General features: G+C 47.5%; 2 protein-coding genes across 2 annotated transcripts; both read right to left on the reverse strand.

The window, feature by feature from the left end:
* Positions 1-16,237: 16,237 nt before the first annotated feature.
* Positions 16,238-18,239, reverse strand: LOC142663012 (uncharacterized). Its single transcript, XM_075841307.1, has 4 exons — positions 18,228-18,239; positions 18,077-18,142; positions 17,869-17,974; positions 16,238-17,368 (listed from the first exon to the last, which is right to left on the reverse strand). The coding sequence occupies exons 1-4, from the start codon at positions 18,237-18,239 to the stop codon at positions 16,656-16,658; spliced, it is 897 nt and encodes a 298-aa protein (XP_075697422.1). The 3' UTR covers positions 16,238-16,655.
* Positions 17,363-19,214, reverse strand: LOC142663745 (uncharacterized). The gene is made up of 2 exons (XM_075842568.1): positions 19,048-19,214; positions 17,363-18,965 (listed from the first exon to the last, which is right to left on the reverse strand). The coding sequence occupies exons 1-2, from the start codon at positions 19,159-19,161 to the stop codon at positions 18,243-18,245; spliced, it is 837 nt and encodes a 278-aa protein (XP_075698683.1). The 5' UTR covers positions 19,162-19,214; the 3' UTR covers positions 17,363-18,242.
* Between the last annotated feature and the right edge of the window lie 490 nt (positions 19,215-19,704).

Here is a 19,704-nt window from a genome sequence, read left to right on the forward strand (position 1 = left end):
ACAGCCACAGAGCCCCCATAACAATGACAGTAATAGCCATGGTACAGCCACAGAGCCCCCATAACAATGACAGTAATAGCCATGGTACAGCCACAGAGCCCCCATAACAATGACAGTAATAGCCACGGTACAGCCACAGAGCCCCCATAACAATGACAGTAATAGCCACGGTACAGCCACAGAGCCCCCATAACAATGACAGTAATAGCCATGGTACAGCCACAGAGCCCCCATAACAATGACAGTAATAGCCATGGTACAGCCACAGAGCCCCCATAACAATGACAGTAATAGCCACGGTACAGCCACAGAGAACCCCATAACAATGACAGTAATAGCCACGGTACAGCCACAGAGCCCCCATAACAATGACAGTAATAGCCACGGTACAGCCACAGAGCCCCCATAACAATGACAGTAATAGCCACGGTACAGCCACAGAGCCCCCATAACAATGACAGTAATAGCCATGGTACAGCCACAGAGCCCCCATAACAATGACAGTAATGGCCATGGTACAGCCACAGAGCCCCCATAACAATGACAGTAATGGCCATGATACAGCCACAGAGCCCCCATAACAATGACCGTAATGGCCATGGTACAGCCACAGAGCCCCCATAACAATAACAGTAATGGCCATGGTACAGCCACAGAGCCCCCATAACAATGACAGTAATAGCCATGGTACAGCCACAGAGCCCCCATAACATTGACAGTAATGGCCATGGTACAGCCACAGAGCCCCCATAACAATGACAGTAATAGCCATGGTACAGCCACAGAGCCCCCATAACAATGACAGTAATGGCCATGGTACAGCCACAGAGCCCCCATAACAATGACAGTAATGGCCATGGTACAGCCACAGAGCCCCCATAACAATGACAGTAATGGCCATGGTACAGCCACAGAGCCCCCATAACAATGACAGTAATGGCCATGGTACAGCCACAGAGCCCCCATAACAATGACAGTAATAGCCATGGTACAGCCACAGAGCCCCCATAACAATGACAGTAATGGCCATGGTACAGCCACAGAGCCCCCATCACAATGACAGTAATAGCCACGGTACGGCCACAGAGCCCCCATAACAATGACAGTAGCGGTGTCCTCACATAAGTAATGTACAGAGTGCTCCCATATCAGACACAGTGCCCCATAATAGTAATAGCTCAGTGACATCCACAGTTCCCCCATAACAGTGACAGCCATATTTTCCCTACAATTGTGACAGCCACAGTGCCCTCGTAACCGGGACAACCACAGTGTTTCCTCTAGAAGGAAGTATCAGGCCTTAAATCCAGGACACTTGGGAGCCACGCGCTTGTTAGAGAATTGGGGTCAGTTCACACGTAGCGTCAATACTGCGGAGAGACCGCGGCGAATTACATTAGCAGCAAAGTGGATGAGAAAGAACAAATCCACTGAAAACCCTTCATAAACTGACCGGCGGTGCGTTTTTAAGCCGTAGTTTGCCAATTTATGCTGCAGAATCGCTGCTTTTCTGGTGCAGGTTTTCCCCATTGAATTTAAAGGGAAGATGAGCCATGCGTTGCTGCGGAAACCCTGCGATTCCACCGCAAATATCGCAAATGAGAAAAAAGGTTTTTGAGTTAAAATGAAGAAAACAGTTTATACTTACCCTCCGGCGTTGTCATGGCGACACGTCTCCGTCTTCTGAGCGTAGCCCGGCCTCCTGGGATAACGTTTCAACCCATGTGGCTGCAGCAGCCAATCAAAGGCTGCAGCGGTCACATGGACTACAGCGTCATCCCAGGAGGCCGGGCTACGCATAGAAGAGGGAGACGTGTCGCCATGACAACGCCGGAGGGTAAGTATAAACTGTTTGGGGTTTTTTTAGATTTTCTGCAGCGGACATTTTTGCCTGATAACCCTGCACCACAATTTGGTGTGTTTTTTTCGGGTGGTGGGATTCCCTGCGGCTTCCAGAACTAATACTTTGTGTACTTTCCTGTGTGTTCGCAGGACAAATCCCATTCTCTGGCGACCTGGTTCCGCTCCCTGCACTTTATACACTCAGCAGCTGGGGGCCCCAATCTGGTCCCGGGGCTGAAGTTGATCACAGACCGCTCCTGCGGGGCCGAGTGCACGCAGCGGAGGGGTATGCATCGTGGCTGTGACTACTGAGAAGAAGATGAGCTGGAGGGAGTGGGGGGCCTGCTGTGACTATTGGGAGGGTGGAGGGAGTGGGGGGCCTGCTGTGACTATTGGGAGGGTGGAGGGAGTGGGGGGCCTGCTGTGACTATTGGGAGGGTGGAGGGAGTGGGGGGCCTGCTGTGACTATTGGGAGGGTGGGGGGCCTGCTGTGACTATTGGGAGGGTGGAGGGAGTGGGGGCCTGATGTGACTATTGGGAGGGTGGAGGGAGTGGGGGCCTGCTGTGACTATTGGGAGGGTGGAGGGAGTGGGGGGCCTGCTGTGACTATTGGGAGGGTGGGGGGCCTGCTGTGACTATTGGGAGGGAGTGGGGGGCCTGCTGTGACTATTGGGAGGGTGGAGGGAGTGGGGGGCCTGCTGTGACTATTGGGAGGGTGGAGGGGTGCTTCTGTAACTACTGGGGAAACGGCGGACGGCCAAGCTGGACACAAGCTTTATGGTATCTTCACTGCATCATGGCATATCGGCATGGAATTAAATGCAGATTTTGTGGCACTCATGGCAAAACTGCACAAAAAATACTGCCCGGTGTGAATGTGCGCTTACTACTAGAGGGGGGAGCAGATAGAAAATTGTTGGTTCAGGCTTGAAATGACTTTTTTCTCTTTCTGTAGATGGTTGCCCGATTGTGTTTATATTAGGTCCATTAATTGTGTCATCATGATGGGTAAAGGAATCCGTCATAAGAATGAGAGAATACTAAACCTCACTCTGGAGATCATCTACCTGCTAACGGGAGAGGTGAGGGATTCTGGGAGTTATGTCACATGACGTCTCTCTAATCTATATTAATATTGTAATGACCGGGGGGTAGGGAAACGGACAAGTGAGCCCTAATCTACCCGCCACTCTGTCCCTGCCTACTTGCAACGACCCGCCCTAGGCGACGGGGTACAACTGGGCGGCGGTCCCTGCACTCAGTAAGTGCACGACAAACATACAAGGGAATACAAGCAAGGGAAAGGGGCAGTTGCCCACGGCAACACCGTGAGCAACCAGAGTGGTGAACGAGCCGAGTCAAGCCAGGAGTGTGCGAGGTACCAAACGAAGAGCAGAAGAGTAGTCAGTAAGCCAGGGTCAGTATGGAGCAGGAACAAAATAGAAGGAGCTGTAGCTGGGCCAGGAAACCACACGAAAAAGAATAACAAGCAAGGAGGAACAGGAAATGCAGGTATAAATAGACAGAGGGCGGGAGCTAGCTGAGTCTGGCCAGGCTGCGATAGGCTCTCCCACTCCTAAGCCTGCCAGCCTGAGTGGTGGAAGCTGGAGTCAGTCTCAGGGATGTAGATTCAGGTGCTGACTGATTAATTAAGGGAGTTAACCCCGAAGCTGTGCCTGGCAGATCCTTTACAATACCCCCCCTTTTATGAGGGGCCACCGGACCCTTTCTAAGTGGACCTGGCTTACTGGGGAAACGCAGGTGGAACCTCCTGACCAATACCCCAGCGTGAACATCCCGGGCGGGTACCCAAGTCCTCTCCTCGGGCCCGTAACCTCTCCAATGGACCAGGTACTGGAGGGAGCCTTGGACCATCTTGCTGTCCACAATCCTGGCCACCTCGAATTCCACCCCCTCAGGGGTGAGGACGGGAACAGGAGGTCTCCTCGAGGGAGCCAAGGACGGGGAGTGGCGTTTAAGGAGGGAGGCATGAAACACGTAGTGTATACGAAAAGACGGGGGTAACTCCAGCCGGAAGGAGACAGGATTGAGGACCTCAATGACCTTATACGGCCCAATAAACCGGGGAGCAAACTTCTTGGACGGAACCTTGAGACGCAAGTTCCTAGACGACAACCACACCAGATCCCCGACCATAAACAGGGGGTTAGCAGAACGTTTTCTATCAGCCTGAGTCTTTTGTATGCTCTGGGACGCCTCTAGGTTCATCTGAACCTGGGCCCAGACTGTGCACAGTTCCCGATGAACGACCTCTACCTCGGGATTGTTGGAACTACCAGGTGAAACGGAGGAGAACCGTGGATTAAACCCAAAATTACAGAAAAAGGGAGAGACCCCTGACGAGTTACTGACCCGGTTATTAAGGGAAAATTCGGCGAGGGGAATGAATGAGACCCAATCATATTGACAGTCAGAGACAAAACACCTTAAATATTGTTCTAGAGACTGATTAGTCCTCTCAGTTTGACCATTGGTTTCAGGATGGAAGGCCGAGGAGAAGGACAGATCAATCCCCAACTTCATACAGAAGGCTCTCCAAAACAATGAAACAAATTATACCCTTCTGTCCGAAACAATATTGACAGGGACCCCATGGAGACGCAGGATGTGTTTGACAAACAAGGTAGCCAACGTCTTGGCGTTGGGTAGTTTCTTGAGGGGCACAAAGTGGCACATCTTACTGAAGCGGTCTACCACCACCCACACCACCGACTTGCCTTGGGATGGAGGCAAATCGGTGATAAAATCCATGGAGATATGTGTCCAAGGTCTCTGGGGAATGGGCAACGAACGCAGTAAGCCCGCTGGTCCGGACCTGGGAGTCTTGGACCTAGCACAAACCTCACAAGCGGCGACGTAGGCCTTAACGTCTTTAGGCAACTCAGGCCACCAATAATTTCTGGTAATGAGGTGTTTGGTACCCAGGATGCCTGGATGACCAGATAGTGCGGAGTCATGATTTTCCCTAAGTACCCTTAGCCGGAATTGCAGGGGAACAAACAGCTTGTTCTCAGGAAGGTTCCCGGGAGCTGAACCTTGAGCAGCAGCAATTTCAGAGACTAAATCAGAATCGATCGAGGAAATGATTATACCTGGAGGCAAAATACAAGCAGGATCTTCCTCCGAAGGAGGGCTGGCCATGAAGCTACGCGACAGTGCATCAGCCTTAATATTTTTAGACCCAGCCCTATAGGTAACCAAAAAATTGAATCTGGTAAAAAATAACGCCCATCGAGCTTGTCTCGGGTTTAGCCTCCGGGCAGATTCTAGGAAAACCAGATTCTTGTGGTCGGTAAGGACCGTTACCTGGTGTCTAGCCCCCTCCAGGAAGTGGCGCCACTCTTCAAATGCCCATTTAATGGCTAAGAGTTCGCGGTTGCCAATATCATAGTTACTCTCAGTTGGCGAAAACTTCCTGGAGAAGTAGGCACAGGGGCGGAGATGGGTGAGGGACCTGGTACCCTGGGACAAGACAGCCCCCACTCCCACCTCAGATGCGTCAACTTCCACGATAAATGGCTCCATTTGGTTGGGCTGAACCAGCACCGGGGCCGAGATAAAGCACTTCTTAAGGACCTCAAAAGCCTGGACAGCCTCAGGAGGCCAGTGGAGGAGATCAGCACCTTTGCGAGTGAGGTCCGTAAGAGGCTTAGCGATGACCGAGAAGTTAGCAATAAATCTCCTGTAATAATTAGCGAACCCCAAAAAACACTGTAACGCCTTCAGGGAGGCAGGTTGGACCCATTCCGCCACAGCCTGAACCTTGGCGGGGTCCATGCGGAATTCATGAGGAGTGAGGATTTGACCCAAAAATGGTATCTCCTGTACCCCAAACACACATTTTTCGGTTTTGGCAAACAGTTTGTTTTCCCGAAGGACCTGGAGCACCTTCCTGACATGCTCAATGTGGGAGGACCAGTCCTTGGAAAACACCAGTATGTCATCAAGTTACACTACAAGAAATATCCCCAGGTAATTTCTCAAAATCTCATTTATGAAATTCTGGAAGACCGCAGGGGCATTACACAACCCAAAGGGCATGACGAGGTATTCGAAATGGCCTTCGGGCGTGTTAAACGCAGTCTTCCACTTCCTAAAGTCAGAGCAATACTCCTCAATAGGTCTCTTACCCTGACGTAAGGTCACCAGCTGACTCTCGGCAAAGGCAGTCCTGTCAGTCTCGTCATAAATAAGTCCGAGAGCAGAAAAGAAACAATCAACTGAGGAAAGTTCAGGGGCGTCAGGAGCCAAGGAGAAGGCCCACTCTTGGGGCCCTTCCTGGAGCCGGGACATAATTATACCCACCCGCTGGCTCTCAGAACCTGAGGAATGAGGCTTTAAACGAAAGTAAAGCCTACAACTCTCCCGAAAGGAGAGAAAAGCCCTCCGGTCCCCTGAGAACCGGTTGGGCAACTTGAGGTGGGGTTCAAGAGGTGCGGTGAGGGGAACTACCAAGGTAGCATCAGGCTGGTTGACCCTCTGAGCCAGGGCCTGGACCTGTAGGGAGAGGCCCTGCATTTGCTGAGCCAGGGTCTCACGGGGGTCCATAGTGGTGTCAGGGACCAGGGTAGACTAGGTATGGGCTTGTTATTATGTAATGACCGGGGGGTAGGGAAACGGACAAGTGAGCCCTAATCTACCCGCCACTCTGTCCCTGCCTACTTGCAACGACCCGCCCTAGGCGACGGGGTACAACTGGGCGGCGGTCCCTGCACTCAGTAAGTGCACGACAAACATACAAGGGAATACAAGCAAGGGAAAGGGGCAGTTGCCCACGGCAACACCGTGAGCAACCAGAGTGGTGAACGAGCCGAGTCAAGCCAGGAGTGTGCGAGGTACCAAACGAAGAGCAGAAGAGTAGTCAGTAAGCCAGGGTCTGTATGGAGCAGGAACAAAATAGAAGGAGCTGTAGCTGGGCCAGGAAACCACACGAAAAAGAATAACAAGCAAGGAGGAACAGGAAATGCAGGTATAAATAGACAGAGGGCGGGAGCTAGCTGAGTCTGGCCAGGCTGCGATAGGCTCTCCCACTCCTAAGCCTGCCAGCCTGAGTGGTGGAAGCTGGAGTCAGTCTCAGGGATGTAAATTCAGGTGCTGACTGATTAATTAAGGGAGTTAACCCCGAAGCTGTGCCTGGCAGATCCTTTACAAATATACTACGAGTATGAGGGATTGAAAGAATGTGTATCGGGACATGTATCAGTGTCTCCCCATACACAGGACTACGCTGTCCTGAAGAAAACATCTGATGAGGGTGTGACCTTCGGCGGCCGTTCCCGTGTGTCAGGAGGAGGGAGCAGGACCCACAGCCCCATCACAGGACCTCTACCTCACTCACTGATACATGAGCAGAAGATCCTAGACCTCACCAACAAGATCATTCATCTGCTGACCGGAGAGGACTACCGGGAATGCTGGGACATTATATAGTAACGCTATGAAGGGGTCGGGATGATGACTGTCTCATTGTGTGTCAGGTTCCTATAAGGTGTCAGGATGTCACCGTCTATTTCTCCATGGAGGAGTGGGAGTATATAGAAGGACACAAGGATCTGTACAAGGACGTCATGGTGGAGGACCACCAGCCCCTCACATCACCGGGTAAGAGGGATCTGTGCAGGGACGTCATGATGGAGGGCCACCAGACCCCATCACCGGGTAAGAGGGATCTGTACAAGGACGTCATGATGGAGGACCACCGGAACCGCACATCACCGGGTAAGAGGGATCTGTACAGGGACGTCATGATGGAGGACCACCGGAACCGCACATCACTGGGTAAGAGGGATCTGTACAAGGACGTCATGATGGAGGACCACCGGAACCACACATCACCGGGTAAGAGGAAACTTCCATTATAGGGGTTATGTGGGGTCCAAAAATGATTATCCCTGCAGTATGTAAGTACATTCGCTAATATACATTCCGGTCCCCTTCTTTGATGACGATTCTTTGTCATGTGACTGAGCCCGTTGTACTCTATGTAATCGCTGTTCTATTTCTCCTGCTTGTACATAGAGTAAAGCGGGGCCGGTCACATGACGAAGAGTCATATCGTCATCAAAGAAGACACTGCAACTAGACTTCCGGTCCCCCGGCAGCGCTATAAAAATCTATTAAATCTCATAATCCGCGCCACCGGGGACCGGAATGTATATTAGCGAGTGTACTCACATGCTGCACAGACTACACCGCTAATACATTTTGGTCCCCGCATAACCCCTTAAGAAGAGAACAGTTTTGAGGGTCACCTATCTGTCACCCCACCATCTTTTCATCAAATATACACTATGTATTCAGTCACTGTCCACGTGTTTCCTATAGATGGATCCAGCAGGAAATGGCCAGCAGGGAGATGTGCCAGTCCAGTGAACCCCAAGGATAGACCAGAGAAAAATCACAATGTCCGACAGAGTCATTAGGTATATAGCAAATATCTTAGAAACGACATTGTGACCTGTGGAACCTCTACACATATTGAACGTTATTATGTTTGTTAGATTTTTTGTCTTTCTTGATTTCTTTCTTTTTTTAGGCTGAAGAACTGGTTATTATTAAAGTTGAAGAGGTGGAAGGGCTAGAGGAAGAAAGAGAGACATTTATCTGGGATGATTGGCAGAATACAGAGGAGGACATTCTCACAGATACCAGTCTAGGTGACTACTAACCACTAAATACAGAAAAGAGGAACATATTGCCCATGTCTAATCCCTGCGTCAGTCTCGTATTCTGCCATCTTCTCTGCCAATGTAAACTAGTGAGGAAAATGCATTTGCCAAATGAGAGGTGGGAAGGAGGAGCCTTCAGTGCACATGCACACGCTGCGTATCACGTGCGGAGTTGCCGTGCAGGTTTTCCTGCAGCAAATCCGCAGCGTAATACAGTACCGGCGAAGGCAAATCAGGTTTCAACTAATCTCATCTACACAAAGCAGAATTTTTCCTGCACATAAGTTGCCCTGCGGTGCGTATTTTATAATCTACAGCATGTAAATTTATCTTGCGTTTCTGCCTCACAATTGTATCTGACAAAATTGGAAAAAAAACGCAGCAAAATGTAAAAACCGACCTAAAAACGCATAAAAGAACGGTGCGGATTTGACCCGCCTGTCTTTACCTACCGTTTTGATTCCGATTTTCTTCATCAAATTACGCAATAGCCTAGGCAATTGCTTCCGGCAAAACTACGGGTCCGATGCACAACAGAGAAAATCGGAAACCATGGGCACCGGATCCGTCACCATTGAAATCAATGGCGATGGAAACGGAAACCTCTGGTTTCCGTCAGTTTGTGTCTGTTCCTGGTCCCGGGAAACCTCCGACGGAACGTCATAACGGGACCACAACGCAGATGTGAACGAGGCCTTAGCCTTGATCCTTTCAATAATAGTGATTTATAAATATCCATAAAAGAATCCACACAGGGGAGAAACCCTTCTCTTGTTCAGAATGCGGAAAATTGTTTATGCGTAAATCTGACCTGGTTAGACATTACCGAGTTCACACTGGAGAAAAGCCCTTTGTATGTTCAGTGTGTGGGAAGTGTTTCAGTCAAAAGTCAAAGCTGGTAAGTCATCAACGTACCCACACGGGCGAAATTCTCTTCCCATGTCCCGAGTGTGGAAGATGTTTTACAAATCGAGCTATACTTGCAACACATCTGAAATTTCACTCAGGAGAGAACCCATTTCAGTGCTCCGATTGTGGGACGTGTTTTCAGTACAAATCGTATCTTGTTAAACATCAAATAACTCACACGAAGACAAAACCCTTTTCTTGTTCGGAGTGTGGAAAATATTTAACCAACAAGGGCGCCCTCATCTATCACTTGAGGACACACACAGGGGAGAAACCTTTCTCCTGTTGTGAATGTGGGCGATGTTTTACAAGTAAAGGACACCTTGTCACTCATAAGCGGACCCACACAGGGGAGAAGCCATTTTCATGTGCAAAATGTGGGAAACGTTTTGCCCGTAAGGCAGACATGGCGATACATCAAATCATGCACTCAATCGAGGCGCCGTTTTCATGCTCCAACTGATGAGGAATATTACAGAAATGTCAATCAGAAAATGACTCCTAAGGCATCAATTCTATTTTTGGAACCTGTAATGCATAAAAAAAACTAAATAAAACTCATCTTAATTTATTACACACATGTGGATGTGAATCCATTTTTATCTTGCAACTAATAGTGTTTTTCTTCTCCAGTTTTTCTTCTCCAAATTTAAAGAGGACCCGTCACTTGGTCATATAAGTTGAGCCAGTCTACTGACCTGATTAGCGCTGTCTCTGATTCCAGCAATGTTTTTCTTTTTTTCCTGGATCCCCACATTCCAGAAATATGGCCACTGTTGTGTTGGCTCCCTATATGCTGTAGTTAGCCAACAAGGCGTGAACTACCCTCAAGCTGCCTCGCGCTGGTTGGTCAGTATCACAGGCAGGGAAGCTAGCCCCACCCCCTTGGCTAACTACAGCAAATTAGCATATAGGGAGCCAACACAACAGTGGGTCATATCTCTATATCAGGAAAAAAAGAAAAACAGTGCTGGAATCAGGGAGACAGCGCTATTCAGGTCAGTAGACCAGTTCACATTATATGACCAGTGACAGGTCCTCTTTAAAGCATCAGCGTGTTAGTATTACAGACCATTTTTAAAAATATATTTTCTATCTTTATGGTCACCGATAGGGTCCTGATCCACGATCATAATTTAGACATTCAGAAACACCAAACTCGGTAAGTTGCAAAGTGAATACTTCCTTCACCTAGATAGGAGCTTTGTTTTTCTCCAGTTTGTGAAGAAGCTGTGTGACAATGCCCAAAGGAGTGCAACAATGGCTGCCCATAGTAGTTTTTAGTCCTTTAGAAAAACTTCTTGGCATTGGTTAATAGAGGTCTGCACACATTCGGTAAGATTCATGAAAAGTAGTACAAAAGAAAAGTACAGTAGTCGCCCAGAGCCACCAATCAGATTTTAGGTTTCCAAAGATCCTCTGGAATAGGAGAGATGGAATCTGATTGGTTACTGAAGGAAACGACTCCACTTTTCCTCTGCACTACCTTTCATAAACCTCCCCAATTGAATTTGCTTCCAACTTTGATCAATTTTAATGTCCATTTTTTTTCCAAAGGATATTCCGTGGCGAGATTTATTAAGACTGGCGTTTTATACGCCAGCCTTAATAAAGAGTTTACAGGATGTGACACACTTATTAGGAGGTGAACGTCTCTTAATGAATGTTTAGCCTGATTGGAGAGGGGGAAGGTCCGGGGTCCGGTATGGGCCTCTACCTTGTTACGCCCCACAGAGTGAACTCTACGCCAGCCAGGAGCCTTATTCCGCTATCATTTACGCCAGCTTCTGGGGTCAATTATAGTAAATAATTCCCCATATACAAAAATAATTCCCCACCATGTAACTCTGCTACCGGTCAACTGAAAAGTCATCCACAAGAGGGAAAAATGTGTCCCCATGGCGAAAAACCAGAAAGAGTCACTTGGGAATTACACGACGGGGGAATTTTTTTCCCTCTGACAGATGACTTTTGAGTTGACAGGTAGCAGAGTTACATGATGGGGAATTATTGACCTTTATTTTTTTTTTGCAGCGCAGGGGAGAAAATAGAAGACGGAAGAATACTGTATGTGAGTATAAGTTTTTTTTATTTTTTATATTGCTCATTTATTTTATTTTTTTCAGGTGTAGCTGGACCCTTTGGACTTTGTCGTAGATTTGTTGGACTATTGCGATAATTTATGTTTTAAAAAAAAAAACATGAAAATTAAAAGGGCTGCGTGGTGGAGTTTTTATTTCATTTTTTTTTTCTAATGTCTGTGTTTTATATTGCATTGCGCCTTAGTAAAGGCCACTGTCTGGTTGACAGCATCCATTACTAAGGCCGGGCTTAGTGTTACCCAGTAAAAAGGATGCAAATAACCCCCATTATTACCCCGGTACTCATCACCACCATGGGTACAGGGAAGAGCCGGGTACAATCCAGTACCTGACCATCTGAAGTGATGGCCGGGCAATGGGGCAGCCGCAGGCTGGTATCATCGGGCTAGAAAGGGCCAAGAACTGTATCAGCTGTATCCTGGGTCTCCTAAGTGGCCCATCGATGCAGCACTATCAGCCAGTGGAGCTGCTAAGGTCTTAGAACATCAGGGGCACAAGCCCCAAGACATGTTTTACCCCCCAGAAAATGTATATTTGACAGCATATCTATAGGACTATGACCCCTATAGCTATGCCACTGGATAGGGTTATATACAGGGCCCAACAGACAGTATCACACGTGATAAGATTGGATACAGCGGCTCTGCAGACAGTATCACACATGATAGGCTGAGATAAAGGGAACAGCAGACAGTATCACACATGATAAGATTGGATACAGCGGCTCAGCAGACAGTATCACACATGATAGGCTTATATACAGTACATGGCCCAAGCAGACAGTATTGCACATGGTAGTAGGCTGTGTTCACACTGAGTTTTTTGCAGGAGGAAAATTCCTCCTGCATTAACTGCTCCAGACGTTTTTTGCACAGTGGTTTGACAAAAACTCGTCAAGGTGTTTTTTTTACCTTTTCTGACTGATTGAAATGAGGTTTTGGAGGCGGAAACCACCTAAGGATGGGTCATGACGCTTCTTTTTACCGCGACACAGTTTTTTTACTCGCGGTAAAAAACCTTGTCTAACTCCCATTAAAATTCAATGGGAGCCATTTTCGGGAGTTTTTTGACGAGTTTTGCAGAGCGGTTTCCGCGCCAAAAAACTCTGTGTGAACAAGGCCTTAGATACAGGGCCCCAGCAGGTATCTGTGAGTTATTCACTAGCATTTGGTGACATCCACTCAAGCCATTTTGCCTGGCACAGGTCTTTACAGATGTATCTCCATATGACGGCCTCCTGGATTCCAACCGGCCACCTGGTATATTGATGACTGTACACAGGAAGGTGTCATCACCCTCTGAACTACGGACATCTGCAGAAAGCGGCTACAACCAGTGAACTGCTCACATCTGTGACAAACAACCCCTTCTACGTAGACTCCACCAGGAGTTCCCTTATCCATTAGATGTTACTCCCACTGGCTGGTTCCAGAATACAACAGCGACTGTAGCGGCAGCATCGTGCAGCTGAGCTCCTCCGAGTTGCCTTCTTTCTTCCACATCTGGTGAGCACAGGTCCCTTGTGGCCCTCACATCCCCTTCTTTCTAACTAACCACCTCAGGAGAGTTTTACTGCGTCTCTTTTTTAGAATCGGTCACACAACGGCCTCCCAAAACCAGGGTGTAGTTTAACCTACAGGTATTTCCAAGCCAGGCCTATAGAGACTACTAGTAGGTGCGCTCCTTTAGTGGTGCTTACACCGAACGTTTTGCACTAACATTATACAGTGCGTTGGAAAAACGATTTGCCCTTTACTTGAATTCTAATTTTTGGATAATTTGTCCCATGTAAATGTTTCACATCATCCAACCTATTTTAATTCCATTCCATTTAATGAGAATAATTCAAAATCTATTTTGCCCATGTGATCAAGTAATTGCCCCCCTAAAGCGAACTGGTTGCGCCAGCCTTGGTGGTAACAACTGCAATCAAACGTTTGCGATAACTTGCGATGAGACTTTTACATCTCTGTGGAGGAATTTTGGCGCGCTCGTCTTTGCAGAATTGTTTTTATTTGGTTACATTGGAGGGTTTTCGAGCATGAAGTGCCAATTTAAGGTTTTGCCACAGCATCTCAATGGGATTCAAGTCAGGACTTTGACTCGGCCACCTCAAATTCTTAATTTTGTTTCTGTTGACCCATTCAGAGGTGGACTGTCTTGTGGACTTCGGATCTTTGTCCTGCCCCTTGGTGCTGCAGCTAATCTGTGCTCCTGGGGGAGAGGCTCTAAGCAAAATTATTCTCCTTCCTACTCTGGCAGCTGACAACAGTGCCTTATTTTCCCAGCAGGAGTCTCCAAAGCTATAACGACATGGAACTGCAGAGGCTCCGCTCCTTTCCTGACAAGCAGGAATGAAAGCTATTTCTATTGGCTGATCTGCAGGCATCAGAAGATTACAATGCAGAGACAAGGTTGTGGGGAGAGTGACTGTGCATGCATGTCCACCAGCATTGAGCTCAGTAGGTGGACGTGCACATTGCTATACACTTTGAACACCCGGAGGCGCCATAAATATGTAAGGTAAATTTCATAAATCTCCACTGGATCATTTTTTTTTTAACAGTAAATGGAAAACATTATTTTTTTTATGATCTTTACAATGTATATGATATTTAATAATGGGACCACTACGTTAAGGGTCTAAAAGTAGTCATGGCGACGTGTCCCTGTATTGTCCAGCAGCCCGGACTCCTGGGATGACGTTTCATCTCATGTGACTGCTGCAGCCTGTGATTGGCGTCATGAAACGTCATCCGAGGAGGCCGGCCTGGATGGAGAAGTATATAAAACGGGTAAGTTTAAGCTTTTCTTTTGTTTCAGCTATTCCGTCGCAAAAAAACGCAACATTTGAGATTTGTCGCAAGTTTTACCTCCGCATTGAATTAAATGGGGAAAACCTGCAAGAAAAAAACAGCAATTTCACAGCATAATGCTGCGGATTCATATAAATCCGATTGTTCAAATCTCATTCCCTCTACTGCTACTGCATTAGGCCTCATGCACATGGACTTCTATTGGCCACGGGAACCTTCCCGTTTACTTACAGGAAGGTGCCCGAGCCGTTGAATAATATAGAACATGTCCTATTTCGGGCTGTAATAACAGCACGGGCAGCCCATAGAAGTCTATGGGGCGCCCTTAATTACGGGTGGCTACGTGTGTGCAATCACGGGAGCGTTGCTAGGCGACATCAGGGGATAGTCACTGTCCAGGGTGCTGAAAGAGTTAACTGATCGGCAGTAACTCTTTCAGCACCCGGGACAGTACATTACAGGAGTTAATAGTATTAAAAGTTAACTTACCCAGAACTCCCTGCTGCTTGCTCCAGTCCGGCCTCCCGGGATGACGTTTCATCCCATGTGACTGCTGCAGCCAATCACAGGCCAATCACAGGCTGCAGCGGTCACATGGACTGCCGCGTCATCCAGGGAGGACGAACTGGATGTATTTATGGGCACGGGTCCGTAAATACTGGTGGAATATGAGTCAAATACGTGTAACAAAGGACCCGTATTTACGTCAGTATTTACGGGAGGAAAAAAATACGTTCGTGTGCATGAGGCCTTAGGTTGCAGATTTTACGCAATGAAATACGTTGCGAAAAATCTGCAGTATTTATTCTACTAAATGTCTATCCTCAATAGACCGAGATGTGATCCTTAAAAAGTTGTGGTGTAAAGGGGGCATTCGCGTAATAAAGTAAAACAAATAATGTTATTCTCAGACTGTAAAAGAGATCAAAAGCTGAGAGGGTCTTTTTGGAGGTAAAAAGATAACAAAAATGTTGAGTTTTCACTTATATACCCGACGAAGCTAAGAATTATCCATAGAGGTCAGACAGTCGTCTTAGGAGATCCAGTCCTTAGTTACAGCTTGTGACGAATATTTTTGAAACATACATCGAATAATAGCTGGTTTCTGCCGGACAGCCGCCTCCTGTAATGTCCGTGGCTGCGGGCTGTCAGTGCCAACCTCCCCCTGACAGCTGCAGCCACGAGTCGGCAAGCGCTGGCCCCAGCCTCCTCCTCAGGAGACGCCAGCTCTTGCATCCACTCACCTCTGCCGTCCCGTAGGGTGCGCGCGCATGCTCGTGCCCGCTCTTAAAGGGGCAGCGCGCTCCGAACCTCAAGGACGAACTTTGACCCGTGAGTACCCTGGACTATAAGAGGGGTCCAGCCCCCTAGTTCTATGCCTGAGCGTTGTTGTGTTCCCTAGTTTATGTGATGGCCTCCTAGTGTGTTTCCTGTTCCAGTCCCTGTCCCTATACCCGTTTCCAGTTCGTGTTCCTAGCAATCCATATCTTCCTGGTCTAGCACTGAGCTGTGCCAAAGTCATGCTGTGCTGCATCCACGTCTGATTTGCTTCACCTCGCCTGACGTTCGCCTGCTACCCAAGTCCCAGCCAAGCCTGCCCTGCTGCTGTCTGAGATGCCACAGGTACCTATAGAACTATAGACCCTCACCTGCTCCCTGTTGGCCAGCTGCCTTACCGCCAAGGCGGTACAGCCCAGTGGGTCCACAGACCCTTCGTGACACCTCCATTGTAATGAATGGAAATCCTAAGAGAAGGGGCTTTGCCTTCTAAACTCTCATGGGCGGTTGTGTGGGTGCATCTACTTAGTGACGGAGTGCCCTCCACTTTGCACTAATCAAAGTAGGCACAAGTAGATATCGTAGGTATTAATACCCAGACTGACAAGGGAAGAGTTTGTGTATTTCGTATGTCTATTTTTAGTGAACAGAAAAAGAATATTTCTCGCCCCAAAAAATCTGAACACGTGATTACAAGTTTTCTATAACCCCTTAACACAGAATGACGTCCATACAGCTACGTCGACGGAAAAATAAAAATGTTATGGCTCTTGGAATGCAACGATGGAAGAACCAAAAACAATGCTTGGTCCTTAAAGGGGTTGTCCGGGCACGGGGCGGTCTTTAATACGGAGGACCTATGGTCCACAGGATAGGTCCTCAGGATAGGCATGGACATCCGGTGCTCGGAATCAGCCGGAGCCGCTGATCGGTGCCGGGTCTTTATTTATAAAATCTGTTTCCATCTAAGGACGGTGATTTGTCAATTTCCCGTTTAGAGAACATAATCATTCTTTACATCAATGTTCTCCCACAATTGAACATGTCATTTTTGTCTCACTTTTGTGGGATTTTTGATATATATTAAGACTTGTTTTCTGTGCAAAACATTTTCCACAATCTGAGCAGAAAAACGGCTTCTCTCCAGTGTGCGGCGTCCTTTGATGGATGGTCAGATACGTCTTCAATGAAAAACATTTCCCACATTCGGTGCAAGAGAATGGCTTCTCACCTGTGTGGGTTTTCCCATGGTTGACGAGACTTAGTTTATGAGCAAAGAGCTTCCCGCAATCAGCACATGGATATGGTTTCTCCCCTGTGTGAACCCTCTGGTGTCTTCTAAGTTTTGATCCACTTCGAAAGCATTTTCCGCATTGTCCACATTGGAACGGCTTATCCTCGGTGTGAGTTTTCTTATGTTTATTCAGATAGGATTTTAGTGGAAAACATTTCCCACACTCAGAACATGAACACATATTATTGTCCTTACAACCTGTACTAGGTGAATTGACGCTCAATCTAATAGAAGAACATTCCTGGTGGTCTGAAGAATCGGATGATAAACCTGCACTAACAACCCTTGGAGAAGTGACGTTTTCTCCTGGAGAACCTTGAGTGATGTTGCCGTTGTCCAGTATACAGACTGGAGATAAAAAGAGACATCCTTCCAAAATATTTTTGCTGTCCTCTCCATCTGTGGGAGCAAATGTGAAGATGTTAAATGTAAAGATCTCTTATCAAAGTGTCAGAGTAGAAAGTTATGACAATGATGATAGATGTCACAGCATTTCCAAGGATGGCAGGAGTCCAAAAGATGATGTTGGCTCCTCGTAGCCCCTACCGGACACTTCACACATACCAAGGCTACCTGCTCATGATTGTTTGTATTTGCATCCTGCAAACAATGGATCCATTGTCCGTTTTTTTGCGGTACGACAGTGTGTCCTCCGCATGCGTCCCGTTTGTTCCATAGGTTTGACTTGAATGGTCGAGACCGAGCCACAAATACTGACAGGAACAGGACCTGCTCTGAGTTTTGTGGCCCGGTCCCACTCAAGGATCTGTGAAGAACATGGCAGTGTGCACGGAGCCATAGAAATGAAGGGGTCAGTCTGCCGTCCGTTACAATACGGATAGCACACTGAGGAGAAGAACGGTCGTCTGCATGTAGCCAAGGAGAGTTCATAAAAAGAGATTGTTTTAGTCACTGAACAGTTTGTGGTTGTCGCTCACCTGGGTAGATATTGTTAGAAGTTTCTTCCTTATTGCACTTTTGATCCTCCCACACATACGCCTTGTATCCTCCGTCTACATTCTCAACTTTAATATGAATATTTCCCTAAACACTCACATAAAATATGACAAATTATTTCCTCAGTTAATGAGCTGAAATGTAACAAATTATTAGGTAATATTGGCAAAGCATGAAGTGCACATTCACCTTTATGGGATTTGACGAGACTTTGGTTCCACCTACGTGATGACCCTCTGGGACGTTGTGATATTCCTGTGGACAATCCCGGGAAAACACAGAACTGGGACATCTCTCTGATGGATTTATCTTACTGGATATACCTGTAGGAGACACATACAGTGGAAGACATTGTTTATATGTAGTTATCAGGTGATGGGTGTATCTTGTGGACTGTCAAAAATGCTCTCCTCTTACCCGGTGATGGGGTCTGGTGGTCCTCCATCATGACGTCCCTGTACAGATCCCTCTTACCCGGTGATGTGAGGGGCTGGTGGTCCTCCATCATGACGTCCCTGTACAGATCCCTCTTACCCGGTGGTGCACGGATCCGGTGGTCCTCCATCATGACGTCCTTGTACAGATCCCTCTTACCCGGTGATGTGAGGGGCTGGTGCTCCTCCATCATGACGTCCCTGCACAGATCCCTCTTACCCGGTGATGTGAGGTGCTGGTGGTCCTCCATCATGACGTCCCTGTACAGATCCCTCTTACCCGGTGGTGCACGGATCCGGTGGTCCTCCATCATGACGTCCTTGTACAGATCCCTCTTACCCGGTGATGTGAGGGGCTGGTGCTCCTCCATCATGACGTCCCTGCACAGATCCCTCTTACACGGTGATGTGAGGGGCCGCTGGTCCTCCATCATGACGTCCTTGTACAGATCCCTCTTACCCGGTGATGTGAGGGGCCGGTGGTCCTCCATCATGACGTCCTTGTACAGATCCCTCTTACCCGTTGATGTGAGGGGCTGGTGGTCCTCCATCATGGCGTCCCTGTACAGATCCTTGTGTTCTTCTATATACTCCCACTCCTCCATGGAGAAATAGACGGTGACATCCTTACACCTTATAGGAACCTGACACACAATGAGACAGTCATCACCCCGACACCTTCATAGCGTTACTATATAATGTCCCAGCATTCCCGGTAGTCCTCACCTCTCCAGTCAGCAGATGAATGATCTTGTTGGTGAGTTCTAGGATCTTCTGCTCGTTGTTTCTCTTAGGTATCAGTGAAGGCTCCGTGATGGTACTGGTCCATCCTCCAGACATGTAGGGACATCTTTAACCAAACAAAGAAAGGATCATGGAGTCTATAAGTCAAAATGTATAAATATCTAATCTTTTTATTGCACAACAAAATTATACAGGTAGTAAATATAAGTTTCTAAAAATGAATCACAAATAAAAGCATGGCCGCCAAACAATCAATTATTAACAGTCAATTATTCACCAAAAGAAGTCATATTGTTATGAACTTATTGGATTACACCTCAAGACGAAAATGCATATAGCATGGTGTGAATATGGTAAGATATACTGGCTACGAAATGAGGTGTTCTACTGTTTAGGAATGGATAGGAAGGATGTTAGTACCATACATTGGAATTAAAGTTGTAACAAGACCAATGAGGAATATTGTATCCGAAATAGAGCTCATACATTAGTAAATACTAAGTGTGATTAATATATATAGAGCAACAAGAACAGCGAGCGATGAATAACAGAGTACTAACCCATGTGGCTGAGACTCAGAGAATGGCGACCGGCCCCAACGCGTTTCGGCTTCCGCCTATCTATCAGAAGTTTAGTCCA

The sequence above is a fragment of the Rhinoderma darwinii genome, chromosome 11 (genome assembly GCF_050947455.1).
Source record: "Rhinoderma darwinii isolate aRhiDar2 chromosome 11, aRhiDar2.hap1, whole genome shotgun sequence".
NCBI classification, from domain to species: Eukaryota; Metazoa; Chordata; class Amphibia; order Anura; family Rhinodermatidae; genus Rhinoderma; species Rhinoderma darwinii.

Coding starts and splice junctions, on each gene's coding strand:
- LOC142663012 (XM_075841307.1), bottom strand. Junction 17,975..18,076: donor TCTCGTCAAATCCCATAAAG/GTGAATGTGCAC, acceptor GTGAGTGTTTAG/GGAAATATTCATATTAAAGT. Junction 17,369..17,868: donor TTCTAACAATATCTACCCAG/GTGAGCGACAAC, acceptor CACTTTGATAAG/AGATCTTTACATTTAACATC.
- LOC142663745 (XM_075842568.1), bottom strand. CDS start 19,161: ATGTCTGGAGGATGGACCAGTACCATCACGGAGCCTTCACTGATACCT. Junction 18,966..19,047: donor TTCATCTGCTGACTGGAGAG/GTGAGGACTACC, acceptor ATTGTGTGTCAG/GTTCCTATAAGGTGTAAGGA.